Genomic DNA, 14,583 nt, shown 5'->3' with positions numbered 1-14,583 from the left:
CACACAGATGATATAAACTTTCTTTGAAATCGTTTATTATATATCTGGCATTAGAGGTGAACATAAACACTTATCTAATGTCATTTCAGCTCTCAATGCCACCGTGGCTGTTCAGTCCTGGTTTCTCAGGTTCTTAATCCTGATCCGCCTCAGAGCAAGTCAGGTAATATTTGCAAGGGATGGATGTTCTCCAAAATGAAATACTCTGTTTGAAGATGAGATCATGTGAGAAAATTAGTGTTGTTCTTCTTTTATATGCTGAACAGACTGGATCGGTAATCACACCAGCAGAGCCAGGAAGTGTGTTTCCCAGGGTTCAGAGCTGGACGGCTCCCCTGTTGCCTCTCTCAGCGGGGATCAGTCCAGTCTGGGCCTGCTGCAGGCCATGTTGAGTCAGGTGGAGCTGGATTTGGTTGCACTGAGCCCTGTTACAGCACCAACATCTGCACAGAGTCCCAAAAAGCACAGGACACAAAATCTCTACACTGGGACGTTTGGTGCACATCCTTAAAAAGGTACTGCCGGTTTTATCACACAAGCTTTTGGAAATTATTATTCAAACTAAAGATAATCCATGCAGGCTTTACTCACATAAACAAAAAATAAGACTGTGTTACCATTGTCACTGCATCTTTTAGCTTATAGGATATAGGATACACTCATTTCTTATTAAATGTTGGCTTGAAATCTTTAGATAGCACATTTTAGAAATGCTTGATCTGTAAAATGTTTGTTACTATTACTGTTTAGCACCACTAATGCTGAAAGTCTCATGTAAATATGCTGAAGCACAGTTCTTATCTTTTTCAGGGGTCTTCACATTTGTAAATAAATAGAATCAGTTTTTAAATTTTAGCGCAGGTTTGCTTTGATGCAAATATTTGCAGTCTGCTATATGTGTTTAAATCACGGTCTGCCTGTAATGTGTTAGAGGGAAGATGAAGCTCAGAAGGAGGCACAGGAGAGGAGAAAACTGGAGGAGGAGCTGAAAGAGCAGCAGGCTCATTGATGCTCTCACTGCTGAAACCATGACTCTGAGAGAGGAGGCTACAGCCCTGCAGGTGGGACTGGGCTTAGGTTATTGTTAGTCCAGCTATGCTGATAAATCATGAGTTGGTGACGACATGCCTCTCAGGCAGGGTTACAGCAGCGGACGGCAGAGCTAAAACAGGGAGCTAAGAACTTCACTACTGTATGTTTTCAATGTTTTTGTCACTTTTTACGGAATCAAACTCAAAGTAAGCTTTAAACCCTGCATGGTCGTACTCTCTCCTGCACTCCATATTATCCTTTGTTGATCTACACACGTCTGTTGCTGCCACGGACGTCGCACGCTCGTACGTCATTGTCATGAGACACTCTCACGAAGAAAATGACGAGGATTAGTAATGCAGTAATGTAGCCTGCTTACGGGAAAGTAACAGTAATCTAATGACCTTTTTTGCAATAGTAATCCCTTACTTTACTCGTTACTTGAAAAAAGAAATCAGACTATGCGGTGTTGCCCATCTCTGGTCCACATACAGAAAGTATCATAGAAAGATTTAAGGTATCGTGCCACATTTGACCTCTGAACTCTTGTTCATGGTTAGTAAATTAAGAGTCAAAGTGAAAGACAAATTTGAAACTTTGTTACTTATTACCGTTGTTTGGAATAGATAGGAATATAGGGAATTATATATTTTTATTTAAAGACAGGACTCACATGTTTTCATTTCTAGTCTTTAAAACCTGTCTCTATCCATCTAGTATTCATTCTTTCTGGGAAACAAGTATGTATATTATGCACACACACAAACACACATGCAGCTATTACCTATTTCTTGTTTTTATACCTAAGATGAATTATTGTTGAATGAAGACACTTTTCAAACACATGTAAAATGTGGGCAATTGTGTTTATTGGGTAAAGGAAAAGGTAGAAGGGGGGGAAAGGGGGGATAGAAAGAAGGAAAGAGAGAGAGGAGAGAAAACCCCAACAATCCCCTCTGAGCAAGCACCAGGCGACAGTGGATAGGAAAAACTCCTTTTAAAGTGAAAGAAACGTAAAGGAGAAACCTATGGCAGAACCAGGCTCAGGAGGGGGCAGTCAACTGCCGGGACTGGTCGGGGGGTGAAAAAGGAAAAAGGAGGGAGGGGAAGGGGTAGGGGGGAAATGAAGATGGAATAGAGGTGGAGGAAGACGAGGTTACATCAGGTGAGAAGCAGCAGTGCCCCTCCTCCAGAACCAGTGGAAGCGTTTTTTCTTCATTTTCAGATACTCTTCCACGAGCACTTTTTTCTCAATGATGAGGGTTTTCAGCTCATCGATTGTTTCTGCGTTTTCTTTCTCAAGTTTGTTGCATCTTTTCACCATGTCTTCTAATTGTTCTTGTTTTTCTTTAAGCTTGTCTTTCAGTTCTTTAACTGTTGCCTCCTCTATTCGCTTTGCATTGTGCACATCCGTGTGCATGTCTTCCAGCTGCTGGTTTCTCTTCTGGATTTTTTGAAGTCTACCCTGCAGGTCTTTGTGTGTTTTCTGTTGTTCTTGCTTTTGCGCCTGGATTTCAGTGTTTTTGTGCTTCAAGGTCTTAGAAAGTTCCTCAAGTTCGGTGGTTTTTCTCAGCATCTCATTGATGCTACTCTGCATCGCTGAGCATTGATTTTCCAGTTTCTTCTTTTCTCCTTCCATTACAGTTGTTTTGTACTTTGTTTCGTTATACAATTCTTGGAGTGCTTGATTTTTCCTCTGGAGATTAAGTTTTTCTTCTTCCTGTTGTATTTTCTGTTGGTCTTTTTCTTGAAGCAGCTCTTTATTTCCGTGCGCTTTTTTATCAAGCCTGATTTGGAGCGATCTGTGTTTTTCCTCCATCTGGTCAAGCTTGGAGTCCATTTCCTTCTGTTTCATTTCCATTTTCTTCTTGTCTTGAAGCAACTGTTGACTTTTGTGCAGAGTTTTATCATGTTTCACCTGCAGCGCTTTGTATTTTTCCTCCATGGCTTGGAGTTTGCTCTGCAGGTCTCTCTGCTCTACGCGCTCTTGTTTCTTGTCTTGGAGGATCTCCTTATTTCTCTCCAGAGCTTCATCAAGCATCACTTGCAAGCCTTCATTTTGTTTCTCGACGTTCCTCAGCTTGCAATCCATTTCTTCCTGTTGTATTTTCAGTTGGTCTTTCTCGTGAAGCATCTCTTTATTTTTGAGCAGTGTTTCCTCATGAGTTATTTGCATCATTTTCAGTTTTTCCTCCAAGACTTCAAGCTTGGATTCTTTTTCTTTCTCGAGCATTTCTTGTTGCTCTCTCTCTTGAATGATTTCTTTATTTCTGTGCGCATTTTTATCGAGCCTGACTTGAAGCAATCTGTGTTTTTCCTCCATCTGGTCAAGCTTGGAGTCCATTTCTTTCTGTTTAATTTCCATTTGCTTCTTGTCTTGAAGCAACTGTTGACTTTTGTGCAGAGTTTTATCATGTTTCACCTGCAGCGCTTTGTATTTTTTCTCCATGGCTTGGAGTTTGCTCTGCATGTCTCTCTGCTGTGTGGACTGTTGCTTCTCTTCTTGGTTGATTTCTTTCAGTTTTTCGAGAGCATCGTCAAGCTTCTCTTGGAGCTCCTGATTCTTCTTGACTATGTTTTCCTGTTTTATGCTCTCTTTTTTCTCCTTTTGGAGCAGATCTTTATTTTTTTCCAGCGCTCCATCAAGCTTTTCTTGGAGCTCCTGATTTTTCTTGAGCATTTTATCCCCTTTAATGCTCTCTTTTTTCTCCTTTTGGAGCAGATCTTTATTTTTTTCCAGCGCTCCATCAAGCTTTTCTTGGAGCTCCTGATTTTTCTTGAGCATTTTATCCCCTTTAATGCTCTCTTTTTTCTCCTTTTGGAGCAGATCTTTAATTTTTTCCAGAGCTTCATCAAGCTTTTCTTGGAGCTCGTGATTCTTCTTATCATGGAGAGCACATTGTTTCTCCTCAATAATACCTTCCCTTTCCTGAAGCTGGTAGGATAATTTTACTAATTCAGCGCTCTTTCTCTCATTTTCTTCATTCAGGATCTTAATCTTTTCTCTGTTCATGAGATTTTCATTCTCCATTTCTTCCAATCGCTTTTCCTCTAATTCTACCTGTTCATCCCAAGGAAGAGAGCTGATATAAGGGTCTAGGGACTCATACCATGGAATAGAGCTGGGGTCAGCTTCTTGTCTTTCTTGCTCTTTCTGAGACATGTTGGAGTCTGTATACCGTGAGTACGAAAAGGATCCAAATGTTTGGAAATGCTTTACTGGTGAACGTTTGAATGCTGCTAACACAAGTGCTGCAAATAACGGACTAAAAGTTGTTCATCCTCACCCCTACTTAAGGATTCATGAGGATCAAAGCTTCAAAGGATCAACGCTTTAGAAGCCTGTGACATCAGAATTCCATAAGCCAATGACGTTGTCACATGACATTTTTGAATGAGGTCATGTTTTTGTATGAATTTTTTAAATGACATCAACATTCCGTAAGCTAATGAGGTTCTTACATGACTTTTGAATGAGGATAATTCTTTTGTGTTAAAAAAAAGTGTAAAAAGTGTTATTGCAATAACATAAAAAGTGAGTAAAGAAAGTAAATAAAAGTACAGTTTTATTTATATAGCACCTTTCAAGACAAATTCATTGTGTCTGAGTTGTATTGGTAACTCGTTGAAGTGTTACTGGGTATCATAACTAGACAGTTTGCGCATACAGTGAGTGAAAGCATTGGGTGGACTGAATCAGGTTAAATTAAATCGATAGAACTGAGTGGAGTTCTATCGATTATATTGATCAGAGAGTTAGAACAACAACTAAAGGAAACTTTGATTAATCTGAAAGATTTAAAGATGGAACAACATCTCTAACAGGCACAAGGTGTGTACAGAATTACGCGATTTTTAATCGTATGTATGTTTTAAGCTTGCGATTGTTTTAAATTATATAATAACAGAGTTTTTCTTTGATTTGTTCCAGGGTTAACAAACTGAGCAGGAAAACATTCAGACACCGCGACCACAGAGCCCATCCTTACAAAAGGTATGTATACAACGGGGTGTATAATTGTGTATTTAAAAAAACAGCAAATGGGTTTAAACAATTCCAAATGTTCTAAAACCGACCGTTTTACACATACAGAGCCACGCCAGAGAACCTTATGTGCGGAGAACCAGGGCCGTCAGGAATAACGCACACTACAAGGTATATATATAAATTAGATAAAAAGAGATAGAGAGGGAGACACGCTTATTCTGTTTGAAATGGGTACATGTATAAATGTTTTAACACATATCTATCTTCACAGACTGCAGCACAGTACCCCTCCACATAATGATCAGGACACCGTACTCCAGACGTTTTTGGAATGTTTAAACAGTATCGACCTCCCAGAACAACAAAAACCTGGAGCTTTGTGCAACAGTGGAGAATCAGAAGCGATCTTCATCAGCGGTCCTGCAACACCCCCGAGTGAGTGCTTGCCTCGTGATTTCTCTGATGTTTTTGAATACAGTATATCAGATTTCGATCTTGTTCATATACCCACCCCACCAGAATGTGTCAGAAATAGCATTGATTCACACGTAGATTTTGAAGACGACGGTATAACAGACTCTCAAATATCAGCGGCGTATGATGCTTACATGAAGGTTTCAGACGCTCAACCTGTTGAACAGAGTCATATAGCTTCATTAGTTGATAAATTATGTTTGATTGAAGCTAGACTCAATCAATACCACCAAGAAGCACAGATACAAAACCAACAGTTTATCAAATTCATAAAAAAAGTGTGTAGTACATTAGACATCATCTGCAGCAAAATTTCAAGTCCCTGACTTTTAAAATCCAGACCATGGACCCTCCAAATAAATTATTTAAGCATAATAACGGAACCTCCAGTCCTGTTAGATGTTTTGACTTAGAGACTTTTATGCAGTGGGCTGAAGAAACAGATAACAAATTAGACAATATTATAGCTAGACTTAATAGTGTGCCTGCATCAGCCTCATCTGATACACATCCTCGTCAGACTGTTCCTACGCCTGCTATTGCTGATGGGGCTATTGTTGTTGTTGTTAATAATAGTGATAGTACATCAGGTGATGCTCGGACCACTGTTGTTACTGATGCTAACCGTATTGCTGCTGCTGCTGCTGTTATTGAGTCTGTTACCGCTTCTACTAGTACTACAGACGCACATGCGTGTCCGGGCACCGCTGCAACACCACACACCCCCTCAGTCATTGTAAATTTCTCACAAAGTGATACTATCGTGATTGAGCCCGTTGTGCAATCTGGATCTGGCAGGCGCTCCCAGCCACACATTAGAGAGATACCTAATTTTAATGCTCGCGAATTGCGTGAGCGCCTTGATTTTAGGGGTATAAGTCTTGATCATCCAGAACAAGTACCTGAGCGAGTGCGCGAGTGCTTAGCCAATGTGGTAGACCGAGCTGTGGCTGGATCTCAACAGGGCAGTGTTCTAAACGTAGTCCTGCGTGGCCCCTCGCTGGCTTCAGATGTTCAGGCTGTTTTAAACGCTGATGATCGGTATGATCCGGAGCTGTTTCTCGATCGAATTGCACAAGTTATGCAGAGTAATGACGAATCTATCGGTGATGATGAATTAGAGTTTATTGTCACGGTAGCTCAGAACAGTAGTGGTGGGGCTCGCTTAAGACTGGCACAAATCCCTTATGATGAGATTCTCTCAAAGAAAGGCAGACATTTATACACACCAAACAACACACACAACAATTTGTGCTTCTCCCTATGTATAGCACATTCATTAAACTCATCAGCCTCTGAGCTAGAAAAACTCGCTACAGCTAAACGGATGCATGCTGAAGTAGGTCTATGCGACAAGCAGCAAGTATCATTCACAGATGTCAGTAAATTTGAGAAGCACTTCAACATTAAGATTGTAATCTATTACCACACAGAAGGGCGTAAACGCCTGGAATGTTTTTTCACACATGAAGAGCCAAACACAAACACGCTGATGATGTATCTCCATAATCAACATTACCACATGATTTTAAACCCAACCGCTTTTCTTGGTGCATCCTATGTGTGTAATTTCTGTTACAGTACATATAATTCACCATTACATCATTCCTGTAAACATAGATGTAACACATGTTATACACTCTGTCAACACCACAGGGGTCCCACAGTGAAATGCAGCGACTGTAACCGCATCTGCAAATCACAACACTGTTACCAGCAACACAAATTACCAGAATTAAAACACAACATGATCCCCTGTGATAATATGAAACATTGCATGCACTGTGGCACCACATATAAAGAATCCAAGAAATCGCCACACAGATGTGCCCAGCCTAGATGCGAGCACTGCCGCGAGCCTAAATTAACCGGAGACTCCGACCATCAGTGTTTCATACAGCCTGTTGAAAAACAGAAGCCTACCGATAAATACATTTTATATGATTTCGAGACTAGGTACCACAACGGTAAACACGAGGCTAACTTTGTGTGTGCGTCTGATCTGAAGGGCAATAAGTTCACATTTAACACATTAAAGTGTGTGGAGGCGTTTGTGCAACATTACAGACGCCCAAGGTTTCGTGGGTACACTTTCATAGCACATAATGCATCTGGCTTTGACAACTACATACTCCTCGAGTACTTTGTCAGACAGTGCATAACACCTAGTGTCATAATGAGCGGCAGCCGTGTGATTTTGATGTATGACAGGGACTATGACCAGCGATGGATTGATTCGTTCAGCTTTTTGCCCATGGGCCTTGCCAAAATACCCTCTGCTTTAGGTTTTCAAGACCTGCAGAAGGGCCATTTCCCACACAGGTTTAATACGAGGGATAATGAGCATTATGTGGGCCCGTACCCAGACCCCTCCTTCTACGGCTATGAGTACATGTCTGAAAGCGATAAGGTGCGATTCATGGAATGGTACCAGGTTGCCTCACAGAATCCCTTTGATTTTCAGGCTGAACTCAGGCGTTACTGTGTTAACGATGTTGATGTCCTGCGTAAAGCATGCAGCATTTATCGTGACACGTTACTGGGTTGTACACAAGTTGATCCATTCATGTATACCACCTTGGCTGCATTTAGTATGGGTGTGTATAAAACGCTGTTTCTGCCTAGAGACACGCTCGCTCTCACGTATGACGGGGCATACGTTGAGCAGAATAAGACGTTTTCTAACGTCTCTATCGAATGGCTTCAATACGTGTCCCACACCACCAACAAAGTGGTAAAACATGCTCTCAGAGGAGGCGAACAGAGGGTTGGACCGTATTTTGTGGACGGTTTTGACCCCACAAGTAATACAGCTTATGAATTTGCAGGATGTTTTCACCACGGCTGTGTTAAATGTTACCCCGAGAGCGAAGTTAATCCTGTCAGCAAAGCATCCTATGGACTGCTGCATCGCATGTTTTGTGACAAAGTTGATGCACTGAGATCACAACACAGTGTGAACGTAATAGTGATGTGGGAATGTGAATGGGCTGGCTTGAAGCAGACAGACCCTACAGTTGTGGTTTTCATGCACACATACAGAAAGCCAGAACGCATGAATCCCCGAGACGCTCTTTTTGGAGGTCGCACAAATGCTATAAAGCTGTACCACAAGACTGGTTGTGATGAAAAAATATTTTACTACGACTTCACCAGTCTCTATCCCACAGTGCAGTCTAAAAAAGACTATCCTGTAGGACACCCTCAAGTCATTTACACCAACTTTGACAAGCTAGAAAATTATTTCGGCTTTGTTAAATGCACAGTGCTCCCCCCTAAGGGTCTTTTTCACCCCGTCCTTCCCTACAGGTGCCACGGAAAACTGATGTTTCCACTCTGCAGCATGTGTGCTGAAGACCAAAACCAGCATACTGCATGTGGGCACAGGGACAGTGAGCGGGTATTGAAAGGCACTTGGGTCTCATTTGAGCTTGAAAAAGCTGTTGAGAAGGGATACAGGGTTCTTGCTATTGATGAGGTGTGGCATTTCCCCAATAAGACCGACACATTGTTTAAAGACTATGTGAAAGCCTTCCTAAAACTCAAACAGGAGGCCTCGGGGTATCCTGAACACGTCAAGACACCTGACGAACAGAAGAAGTACATAGACGAGTATTATGAGAAGGAGGGAATAATGCTAGACCCATCCAAGATTTGTGTAAATAAAGCTGTTCGTAACTGTAACAAGCTGTTGCTAAACTCGTTATGGGGTCGTTTCAGCATGAGGTCAAATATGGCATCATCTGAGCTCATTACAGACCCTTCCAGATTTAGCCAGCTAATGTTTAGCGACCAGTACGACGTGCGTCAGTTTTGTTTCATCTCTGACGACGTCGCAATGGTGCAGTGGCGGCATGCTGATGGTAGAGCTTCCCGTGTTAAGGACGTTAATGTTTTTGTCGGGGCCATGACCACTGCACACGCCAGACTCATGCTGTATGATTTGCTAGACAACTTGCAGCAGCGCGTGCTGTATTGTGACACGGACAGTGTCATTTTCACGGCACGCCCTGGCGAGTGGATGCCTCCTCTAGGTCCGTTTCTGGGGGATCTCACAAGCGAATTAGACTGTGGAGAGGGTGGTGTGGAGGATTACATAGCGGAATTTGTTTCCGGTGGGCCAAAATGCTACGCGTATCACACATCGTTGGGCAAGACCCAGGTCAAATGTAAAGGCGTGACACTGAACGCACTAAGCTCAAAAGTTGTCACCCATGAATCCTTGAAAGGTTTAGTCCACAAGTTTGTAACCAATCAGACATCAGACGCACACCTAGTTGCCGTGTCTGATAGCATCAGACGCGATAAAAAGAAGCTTCATTTGAAGAATAAAACCATTGTGAAAAAAGTTAAAGTTGTTTACAATAAGCGCCGTGTGCTCCCAGACTATACAACCGTACCTTATGGATTTTAAATTAGAACAGGGGTTTGACGCCCGGTTGCAGCACCCGTTCAGTATGGTGGTCAGCGGTCCCAGTAACTGCGGCAAGACTTTTTTTGTTAAAAGCATAATTGAAAATTCTTCCCGGATTATATCATGCAGCATTGACAATATTGTATATGTATACTCATGCTGGCAGCCATTATATGACCAGCTTCTTAAGATAAGAGACATAAACTTTGTTAACGGTATACCCGAATCTCTTGCTGATGACACCCTTCTTCCTGCAGAAAAGAACAATTTGTTAATTATAGACGATGTAATGAACGATGCAGCTAACAATTTAGAAGTACAAAATGTGTTCACAAAGTATGTGCATCATAGGAATTTGAGTTGTATATATCTAGTTCAGAATTTGTTTATTCAAGGAAAATCCAGTAGAACCATTTCCTTGAACACTAACTATCTAATATTGTTTAAAAATCCGAGAGATAAATATCAGGTTATGCTTTTAGGTAGGCAAATGTTTCCGGGTAATACTAAATATTTTATAGAAGCGTTTAATGATGCCACATCCACAACATACGGGTATCTTTTAATAGACTATAAAGCTAAGACCCCGGACTATTTAAGACTCAGAACAAATTTACTATCAGAGCGTCCGGTTGTTTACATTCCAAAACAAAAATCAGCAAAGAGGTGAAAGGATGTCATCACGCATGCGGAGGAATCTGTCTCTGTTGGAGATGATATACAGGGCTCCTCCTACTCTACGCAGAGTTATTATTAGTAATTCAAACTTAGATTTTATCAATGCGCTGTGTGAGATAGCCTTTAATGTATTGCATGGTAACATACCACTGACCAATCAGCAGTACAAACAGCTGAAAAAGAAAAAATCAATAATCAGACTGATTGCAGACAAAAAAATAAAAACTTTGAAAAAGAGAAAGACAATCAACCAATCTGGAGGGTTTTTACTGCCGCTATTAGGGGCTGCAATCCCTTTCATAACCAGTCTGATAGCAAACAGGTGAAAATGGAACATGTGCAAAAGATGTTTTTGGTACCCCAACACCAGTTGGACTTAATAAAGCAACAGCAGCAGCAGCAGCAGCAGCAAACAGGCAGCATCAGACAACAGTCTCAGAACGAGTTGGACAAGGAGATGTTACAAGTGTTACAAGATTCTGACATAGATGTGTATGAGAAGGCTAAAAAATACAGCGATATTCTCCAAAGATACCTTACCCTTGTGAGACAAGGTGCCCGTGAAAAGAATGTATTGTCTTTATCATTACCTGAACAATTTAACAGGGATGTGCAACCCCAGTCGACGGACACATCGCCTGTTCATGGTGATGCAGGGGTGAGGGATCTTGTTGCGGAGAATGTTTTAACACACATACCTAAAAGGTGTAGGAGGAATGCAGAACTTATTCTATCAGCGGTGAGCCGTTCGCCACACTTGATCTCTTACAACGACAAAGGCGAAATTGTTGTTGATAAACACACCATCCCTGGTTCACACATTTATGATCTAATTAAAGGCGTCACAACCACACACACACCCTCTGAGGGTTTGAGACCTATCGGCTGGACAGAGTTTTTAAAAGCTGTCTCAGATTTAAACGTACCGTTATCAGCCATATCTAACACAGGCATACGTAAGACCGTCGCCATGTATAAAACCGATCACACACTGTCTGAAGACCCCGGTTTTTTAAAACACACACCAAAAAAGATCACCCCTGGTGGACCGCTGCGACATAGTACACTAAAAAAAATAAAGAATAAAAAAAACAAATTAAAGGGGGGTCCTGTAGAGTGGTTGGATTTTTGAATTCAGGTTTTTTCTTATTGCACCTGAAATTGTTTTTCTGCTAAAAATATTTGCTGTTTGGTGTTTTTTCTACTGTAATGTTTTTTTCACTTATTGCTGCTAAATTGTTTTGTTTTGTTTTATTTTATTACTGTTAAATATATTATGTCTTTATTACTGTTAAATATATGTTTTTCTTTTTTATTACGGCTTAATGTTTGATTTCTTTTATTTATGTTTAAACAATGTATGTTGTAAATCTATATATTTATATACGAGATTTGATAATAAATACCATTGACTCGATTATCATGCTCTCATGTTGTTTTTATTATTCTCATTAGTACATGTCAGTATCCGCATTGCACACACACGTAATCACTGCATACAGCAACAGGTTGTATGTTGTTGACAAATCGACACACCATAGCATCATTACAAATTAAATCAGACCCATACATGTTAAGCACACGCTCATAAGATACACCATTTTGCACATGATATAAAAAAAATACACAATGTTGACCGCATGTGATGGAGAAGTCGTTCTGCACTTGTTTTCCTGAATATAAAACAGTGGAACAGTTTTTTAGAAGAAACATCTTTATTGCTGGGGGAAAACTGTCTAACGAGTGACCAAAACTATCAAAAAAATAACCGCGTCTGTCTCTCGAAATATAAACAGCAAGCCAATGTTCCCCGGGCATCGTAGAAGGGTGGGTGTTTACAATACTCATAGCAGGGAGTCTTTGAAGCCGTTCAGTGGTTAGCTGATCATAGGCTAACACGCCTAGGAAATGTGTGTTTTTATTGATAATGCTGCCGATCACGGCTGATAGTTCTATAGTGTTCATGACCGTTTTTGTCTCAATAGTAGTCCAAGAGCACCTGTCTCATGTTAGATATTTCAATGACTGAATCAAATACCGAATAACACAAGAGGTTCACTGTACGGGGTAGTGGATTTCTGAAACGGGTTTCCAATCTCACGTTCCCAGTTTTAATTAACGACACATTCCCTGAATGTCCTTCGTCAGCTTCCAGATTGAAACAGAATAAAGTGTAGCCGTTACCAAAGTCCGCACGCGTAATAGCTAAGGATCTGTCCTTTAAATGTCTTCCTGTGGTTTGTATCAGCTGGTAAAATTCTCTGGTATAGTGTTTTCTCTGGAAATTGGGCTGGAATGGTTTAGCAGGATAAGCCTGACTATCAGCATATAAAGACATAAATTCTATATCGCAGTTTTCAAAATGAAATGGATTACGCTGGTAGGAGCCAGTGTATGCTTCATTGTCTATAAATGCAATGATCACAAATTTAGGTATCCTACCCATAAATAAATTGTCATTTGTTGATATTCTAGCCCCTGCAGGTATGGAGAAGGTCTTTAAAGACACTCTGTCTACCGTGTATTTTGCGTTTGCATGGTGCAATGCCTTGCTGTGTGCAAGTCTGACGGTCGGTGATACACTAACTTTCTTGACAAAGAGACTGGCTGAGACAATTTTAACTCTGTATGCATTGGCATCCGCTGTCATGAGAGCAAATTCGTCTTTAGAGCGCACAAATTTCAGTGATAGGTCGATTCCATTAAGTAACAGTTTTTCTTGAAAAAACAGGTCTGCATGTACTGGTGCAATCAATTCAACAATACTGCTATTTGCTGTGTAGCCACCTCTGGTCACCAGGCCCTGGTTCTCTCCTTCTATAGATGTGTCATTCATGTGTGATGATGTATCCTTACAGAATAACCCGGTGCTGAACTGTGTGTCTAAAGTGTCCTTATTATAATTGATAAGACATTCTATCACACCTCTGTATGGATATGTGTTGGATGATTGACTAATGAGGCGGTCTCCCAAATTAACATCAACTTGGCTAAATATGCTGCATCCAGGATAATTAATAAATCCTACATTAGCGTCCCTAGCCAGGTTTGAGCCATCAGCGTTTGTGATTCTCACACGTGTGTAGATATATGAGTCATTTAGATCCAGGTAATCTTCACCGGATGATGAGATGTAAAACTCGATCGGCCCTCCATCAGTGATTGCAGATACAGGTGGGATTTTGATAAATGTACTTTTCTCAATGCTAGTCTGTGTGTAGGGAACAGTAAACAGGTCCAGCTCTGTTTTTACACATTCTCCAGAATGACTGTGTAACAGTGCCATTTAGAATATGTCAAACGCTGCAGTTTTAGAACGACTGGTTCTGGGTCTTTTCACTCTGCGTGGCGGTGTCCGTTTGCTAGCTCTCCTGCTAGGTTTTGTGGTTTTACGCTTTTTAGACAACGGTTGCACTGGGGGTGGGGTCTTAGATGGTCTGGGCGTATACACATACAATCCGCTACCGTCCTGCTTAGTGGTTGAGGGTCTGGTTATGTTGGTTATGACATCAGACACTATGCCCGATGCGGCTGTTTTTAGGTGTGGTTTGACTATGCTAACTCCTTTTTTAAACAGTGGTACAGCAAATCTAAACAAGCTGCGGAACAACCCACCCAGCCCTGACCCATATTGCGTACTGGTCCCAACATACCCTCCGAGCTCTCCACCAGCCTGTGATAAGTAGTATTTTACATATTTTGAGTCATCAGTGTTGTAGACGGCCATCCTTTTTTTCAAAAATGCTGGGTTATCGGTCGGAAGTGTAACTTGACAAACACCTTGCCGTATAAAAAGGGTATGTGTTGATTTCGATCGTCTTTCAAATCAATTTCTATGTCGTCGATCAATGTCTTTGACACAGGTGTGTAGTGTGGGCTGTCAAATTGTAGAATAGGCAAGCGGCGGTCATCGTCCGTGATATTTATAGCTCTTAATAGCCTCGCGTGGGCGTCACCCACAAGCTGGTAATCAACGATATCTGCATAAATAAAGATG

The 14,583-nt window shown here is 41.2% G+C and overlaps 1 protein-coding gene across 3 annotated transcripts; it reads left to right on the top strand.

Annotated features, from left to right (window-relative positions):
- The first annotated feature begins 4,465 nt into the window (after window positions 1-4,465).
- On the top strand, window positions 4,466-11,901 carry LOC146494589 (uncharacterized). 3 transcript variants are annotated; one of them, XM_085146932.1, is made up of 4 exons: window positions 4,466-4,864; window positions 4,964-5,026; window positions 5,126-5,188; window positions 5,292-11,901. In XM_085146932.1, the coding sequence occupies exon 4, from the start codon at window positions 5,838-5,840 to the stop codon at window positions 9,906-9,908; it is 4,071 nt and encodes a 1,356-aa protein (XP_085003058.1). In that variant the 5' UTR covers window positions 4,466-4,864; window positions 4,964-5,026; window positions 5,126-5,188; window positions 5,292-5,837; the 3' UTR covers window positions 9,909-11,901. The 3 variants fall into 3 exon arrangements, with proteins under 3 accessions (XP_085003058.1, XP_085003057.1, XP_085003059.1); XM_085146931.1 differs by having other exon boundaries at window positions 4,466-5,026; XM_085146933.1 differs by lacking the exons at window positions 4,466-4,864; window positions 4,964-5,026 and having other exon boundaries at window positions 5,041-5,188.
- The last annotated feature ends 2,682 nt before the right edge of the window (window positions 11,902-14,583 follow it).

Source organism: Neolamprologus multifasciatus, chromosome 20 (assembly GCF_963576455.1).
Source record: "Neolamprologus multifasciatus chromosome 20, fNeoMul1.2, whole genome shotgun sequence".
NCBI lineage: Eukaryota > Metazoa > Chordata > Actinopteri > Cichliformes > Cichlidae > Neolamprologus > Neolamprologus multifasciatus.
This window is presented reverse-complemented; position numbering and strand designations above follow the sequence as displayed.